The sequence below is a fragment of the Papaver somniferum genome, chromosome 3 (genome assembly GCF_003573695.1).
Source record: "Papaver somniferum cultivar HN1 chromosome 3, ASM357369v1, whole genome shotgun sequence".
NCBI lineage: Eukaryota > Viridiplantae > Streptophyta > Magnoliopsida > Ranunculales > Papaveraceae > Papaver > Papaver somniferum.
The window spans coordinates 16,328,581-16,334,538 of NC_039360.1; the positions used below are offsets into that span (position 1 = coordinate 16,328,581).

The 5,958-nt window shown below is 39.6% G+C and overlaps 1 protein-coding gene across 1 annotated transcript; it reads left to right on the top strand.

Moving 5' to 3' along the window:
• Positions 1–328: 328 nt before the first annotated feature.
• On the top strand, positions 329–2,218 carry LOC113359051. The gene is made up of 2 exons (XM_026602747.1): positions 329–689; positions 1,017–2,218. The coding sequence occupies exons 1-2, from the start codon at positions 329–331 to the stop codon at positions 2,216–2,218; spliced, it is 1,563 nt and encodes a 520-aa protein (XP_026458532.1).
• Positions 2,219–5,958: the final 3,740 nt, after the last annotated feature.

The following is a 5,958-nucleotide window of genomic DNA, read 5'->3' on the forward strand; positions in this document are numbered from 1 at the left end:
CAGAAAATAGGTGAGAGCCTATATGATTACATAGGAAGGTTTAATGAATTGTTATACCAATGCCCGCACCATGGCGTTGATAAAGCCCACATGGCCCAAATCTTATATGAGGGCCTTGATAGTGAGTAGTGGAGAATTTACCCAACAAGACCCGGATGACTGTTTTGACGAGTTTATCGAGTTAGATGAAAAGACTCGTCAATGGGCTTCAATGAGGGAGCCCGAAATATCTAGGGACTCTATCCATAGGGTTAATAGAGTCGATAATGGGTCAGATATCCTTAGGCGTCTAGAGGCCTTATAGATGAACCAAAGGTCTACCGAAACCATGAGCTGTAACAGTGAGCCCAGAACCTATCCATGTACCATTTGTGGTGACCAAAGTCATACTGGACCTCAGTGCCCCTTGTTTTACCCTAGTGAAACTACTCGTGACCAGGTTAGTGTCCTACATGGTTGTATGAATTCTAAATTTGAGGGTAGACCCAAGTTTGATCCCTATTCTAATACATATAACCCTGGTTGGAGATATAACCCTAATTTTTCGTGGTCTAAAGGTTCCCAACAAGGTGGCCCATCTAGCAACCCACCACCAGGTGTTCATAGGAACCAAAATCAATTCCAAGAACCGAGCCCAGTTGAACAAAATGTGTTATCTCTAGAGGAAACTCTAAGACTCTTTATTGAAGGTAGTGCCTGAAACAATTCCGAGACTACCCAAAATTTTAAACTTTTAGGACAAAGGTTCGATGAAGTTCAACGTAACCAAAAAAACATTGACCGAGCTATATCCAACATAGAGACTCAGATAAGTCAACTGTCAAATAGGTTAAATGATAGGGAAAACGGGAGATTTCCTAGCCAAACGACTCCAAATCCGAAAGGAGTTAACCAAGTTAATGGGTCGGGTAGTTCTAACCACAATGAACATGTCAAAGCAGTTATCACCCTTAGGAGTGGTAAAACTCTAGAGAACTCGGTATAATCACCTAAGGACAATAGTCTAACTGAAAAAGAGACTGAGGTTGACCAAACTTCGTCTAAAGACCCTAATGATCCTAAGAGTGCCAAGAGTCCAAGTGAGGAAGCTACCCCTGATAGAGTGTACGTACCACCCGCACCATTTCCTCAGAGACTTGCTAAGAAAAAGCCTAGTACGTATGATGAAATCCTAGACATCTTTAAGCAAGTTAAGGTCAACCTGCCCTTGTTAGATGCAATTAAACATGTACCAGCTATGGCTAAGTTCCTAAAAGAGATGTGCACTGTCAAGAGAGACGCGAGTGTCCATAAAAAGGCATTTTTGACTCAACAAGTTAGTTCCATAATCTCACAAAAGTACCCAATCAAATTTAAAAATCCTGGTTGTCCTACTGTCACATGTGTCATAGGTAAACAAACAATAGACAATTGTCTATTAGATCTTGGGGCTAGTGTGAATCTTTTACCATTCTCGTTATATGAAAAACTTGGACTAGGGGAGATGAAACCAACTAGGATAACACTACAGTTAGCCGATAGGTCAGTCAAAATCCCACGTGGAATTATTGAAGACGTTTTTGTTCAGGTAGAAAACTTTATCTATCCAGTTGACTTTGTGATTTTAGACACTCAACCTGTCTCTAGTCAAGATATCCATATCCCAATCATCATAGGTCGTCCGTTTCTAGCCACTGCAAATGCAGTCATACATTGTCAAACTGGCCTAGTAGAATTTTCCTTTGGGAATCAGAAAATCTCGGTGAACGTTTTTAAGGCATTGCAAGCCCCACCGGACCCTGAACACTATGAGTCTATATGCATGATTGATTCTCTGGTTGAGAATACCTTTACCATAAATAGTGTTAGTGATCCTTTAGAGGCGTGCTTGGCCCACTTTGGAGCCTACTATGATGAGGATAGTCATTTTGAAGAAGTTAATGCGTTGTTAGATTCTGCCCCAGTAATGGATTATGGAAAATGGCAGCGTAAACCAGAACCCCTTCCGCCGACCATAGATAAACCCCTCCCATCATCAGTTAAGGCACCCACCCTTGAATTAAAACCGCTACCAAATACACCGAAATATGTATTTCTTGGTAATGAAAATACTCTTCCTGTCATAATTGCCTCTGACTTAGAGCCCAATCAGGAAAGTAGACTAGTTAGTGTTCTTCGGGAATACAAGACTGCAATAGGGTATACTATAGCAGATTTAAAAGGAATTATTTCCTGCTGATTGTATGCACCACATCTACCTAGAAGAAGGTGCCAAAACCTCAACATAAATGCATAGATGTTTGATACCTAATATGAAAGAAGTTGTCCGCACTGAGGTGCTCAAGTTGTTTGATGCGGGTATCATATACCCCATATCTGATAGTAAATGGGTCAGTCCTATCCAGGTTGTCCCAAAGAAGACTGGGATTACAGTAGTTGCGAATGAGAACAATGAATTGATCCCTACTCGTGTTACTACCGGGTGGAGAGTTTGTATAGACTATCGTAAGCTGAACTCAGCCTCTAGGAAAGATCACTTTCCTCTACCATTCATCGACCAGATGTTAGAAAGATTAGCTGGCCACATCCATTATTGTTTCCTAGATGGATACTCTGGTTATAACCAAATCCTTATAGCACCGGAGGACCAAGAGAAAACAACCTTCACATGTCCCTTTGGTACTTTTCCTTACAGGCGTATGCATTTTGGGTTGTGTAATGCACCCGCAACATTCCAACGTTGCATGCTAAGTATCTTTTTGGACATGGTTGAGCGATTTCTCGAGGTCTTTATGGACGATTTTTCGGTTTTTGGATCCTCTTTCGATGAATGCTTACACCACCTTACACTAGTTCTAGAACGTTGTAAAGAAAAGAACTTAGTCCTTAATTGGGAAAAGTGTCATTTTATGGTTAAATCTGGAATAGTGTTAGGACATGTGGTGTCTTCTTAGGGAATAGAAGTTGATAAAGCCAAGGTTGAACTGATTTCAAAATTAAGACCACCTAAGAATGTAACTGATGTTAGATATTTTCTTAGCTATGCTGGATTTTATCATCGTTTCATCAAAGACTTTAGCAAGATTGCCTTACCTCTATCGAACCTACTTGCTAAAGATACTACCTTTGTATTTGATGTAGCATGTGTTGTAGCTTTTGAGAAGCTAAAATCATTGTTGACTTCTGCCCCTATCATTCAACCACCCAATTGCAACCTCCCATTTGAACTCATGTGTGATGTGTCCGATTATGCGGTCGGCGCTGTCCTTGGCCAACGACGTGATAAAGCACCTAGTGTGATTCTATTATGATAGTAAGACCTTAAATGATGCCCAGTTGAACTATACAACCACTGAGAAAGAAATGTTAGCCATCGTTTTTGCTTTGGAGAAATTTAGATCATATCTCCTAGGGTCTAAGGTCATAGTTTATTCTGATCATGCCGCACTCAAATATCTCATTTCAAAGAAGGACTCAAAACCTTGGCTGATTAGATGGGTATTGTTGTTCCAAGAATTTACTCTAGATATTCGTGATAAGAAAGGGTCTGAAAATGTAGTAGCTGACCACTTATCACGTATCCTTAATGAGACTAGAGATGACGAGAAACCGATCCTTGACACGTTCCCCGACAAACAATTATTTTCCATCTCTGAGTTACCCTGGTTTGCAGACATTGTCAATTATTTGGTAACTGGTCAATTGCCCGACCATTTGCCTAAACAGGATAGAGCTAAATTCTTGTCTGAGGTTAAGTACTTTTTCTGGGATGATCCATACTTATTCAAATACTGCCCTGATCAGATCATCCGTCGTTATATTCCTGACAACGAAATCTCCAGTGTTTTGACCTTTTGTCATTCTGGAGCTTGTGGGGGTCACTTTAGTTCTAAGAAAACAGCTGCGAAGGTTTTGCAATCCGGTCTTTATTGGCCAACACTGTTTAAGGACTCCCACCTATTTTGCCAAAGTTGTGATAGATGTCAAAAGTTAGGAAAGATGACCCGACGTAATATGATGCCACTTAGTCCTATACTAATAATAGAAATATTTGATGTGTGGGGTATAGATTTTATTGGTCCTTTTTTCAATTCCGATGGTAACTTTTACATCTTATTAGCCGTTGACTATGTGTCTAAGTGGGTTGAAGAAGTATCTACCAAGACAAACGATCGCCACTTTGTGATCAAGTTTGTTAGAGACAATATTTTCTCTCGATTTGGTATGCCAAGAGCAATCATTAGTGATGGAGGTACCCATTTTTGTAATCGGTCTTTTGAGACGCTCATGAAAAAATACTACATTACCCATAAGGTTTCTACACCTTATCACCCACAAACTTGTGGCCAAGTTGAAGTGTCTAATAGGCAAATTAAACAGATTTTAGAAAAGACTGTAAACCCTACCCGAAAGGATTGGTCTTTACGCTTAATAAAAGCATTGTGGGCTTGACGAACCGCTTTTAAGACTCCACTAGGGATGTCTCCGTATAGACTTGTCTTCGGTAAAGCCTGCCACTTGCCTGTAGAATTAGAAAACCAAGCTTTGACCTATCTGCCGCTGGTAATAACCGTAGACTGCAACTCAATGAGTTAGAAGAAATTCGTAATGATTCTTACCATAGTGCGAAAATTTACAAGGAGAAAACAAAAATATTTCATGATAAATCAATTATTCGAAAGACATTTGAACCAGGTCAGAAAGTTCTCCTTTATAATTCTCGTATACATCTTTTTCCTGGTAAATTGAGGTCTCGGTGGTCCGGACCATATTTTGTCAAAATTGTTTTTCCTCATGGTGCAGTTGAAGTTGAAAACTCGAAGAACGGAGAAACTTTCAAGGTTAACGGTTAACGGTTGAAACCATTCTTGGAGTTACCCAGTCATGCAATAGAAGAATCGGAGCTGAGAGATCCTGTCTACCAGGATTAATTTTAACGGGTAACAACGTCTGGCTGAAGACACTAAACTTAGCGCTTATTGGGAGACAACCCACGCATGGTGATATTAAAGTCCCTCTGGAGGACCCTGCTGTTGTTGTACATTGGTTTTATTTTTGTTTTCTTTCTTGCTCCCATGGAATGTGTGCTACGCTTCATCCAGGTACTATCTTTCTGACTTACCTCTTTATTCCTCTTGTTAGTTATATTTTTGGTATTGCACTTTAATTTTGAAACATTGAGGACAATTTTAGGTTTAAGTTTGGGGGTGAGGGAAAAACTTTTTGTTAGTTCAAAAAAAAAAAAAAAAAAAAAAAAAAAAAAAAAAAAAAAAAAAAAAAAAGAGCCTAGAAATTTATGCTTATTAAGGATGGCACTAACCAATCTAAGTGGATGGAAGCATCTTGGTTATAGGAGTTGAGGAACCAATCTGAATAGATGGAAACATCTAAAGAGTCTATTCATAAAATCACAAAGCTCATGTGTTAGAAATAACATGATAGTTTCACCGTATCTCGGAGTCGTCACCATATCACTTTCTGTTTTTATTTTTGCAAACTTATATGTGACTTTGTAGGGCCCAAACATCGAGTTGTTACCACCGCGGGGATGAAGTAGAGTGATTGAGTTACTAAAAAAAGAAAAAGACCGACCAAACGGAATAATTAACACTTGGATAGCAATATGTGTGTGTTCTCCCTGTCTCCGTCGCTTAAGCAAGCGTGGAACGCAGGATCCACGGGAATTACCATGTAATCTGCTGACAAGAAGCATGCGCTTGGATCCAAGAAGATCTAATCATGCTGTTAAAAAAAAAGTGAATAAATCGACCACTGTTACCCTTGTATATGCCAGCTGTGTTGATCTAAAAAAAGGATTATCGACAACTGGTTCCCTTGTATATGCCAGTTGTGTTGATATTAGTCAGACCAGTATCTCAGTCCATTAGGATAGGTTCATCCTGGCAACGGCCTTCAGACAGATATGGGAAACACCGTTAACATCATTGCAACCATCTATTATTTTCATATCCATCTTCT

What these genes read in the sequence shown, in the direction of transcription:
- LOC113359051 (XM_026602747.1), top strand. Translation starts at nt 329, where the DNA reads ATGAGCTGTAACAGTGAGCCCAGAACCTATCCATGTACCATTTGTGGT. An exon ending in TCTAAGACTCTTTATTGAAG is followed by an intron (nt 690 to 1,016) that starts GTAGTGCCTGAA and finishes TAACTGAAAAAG; the next exon opens with AGACTGAGGTTGACCAAACT.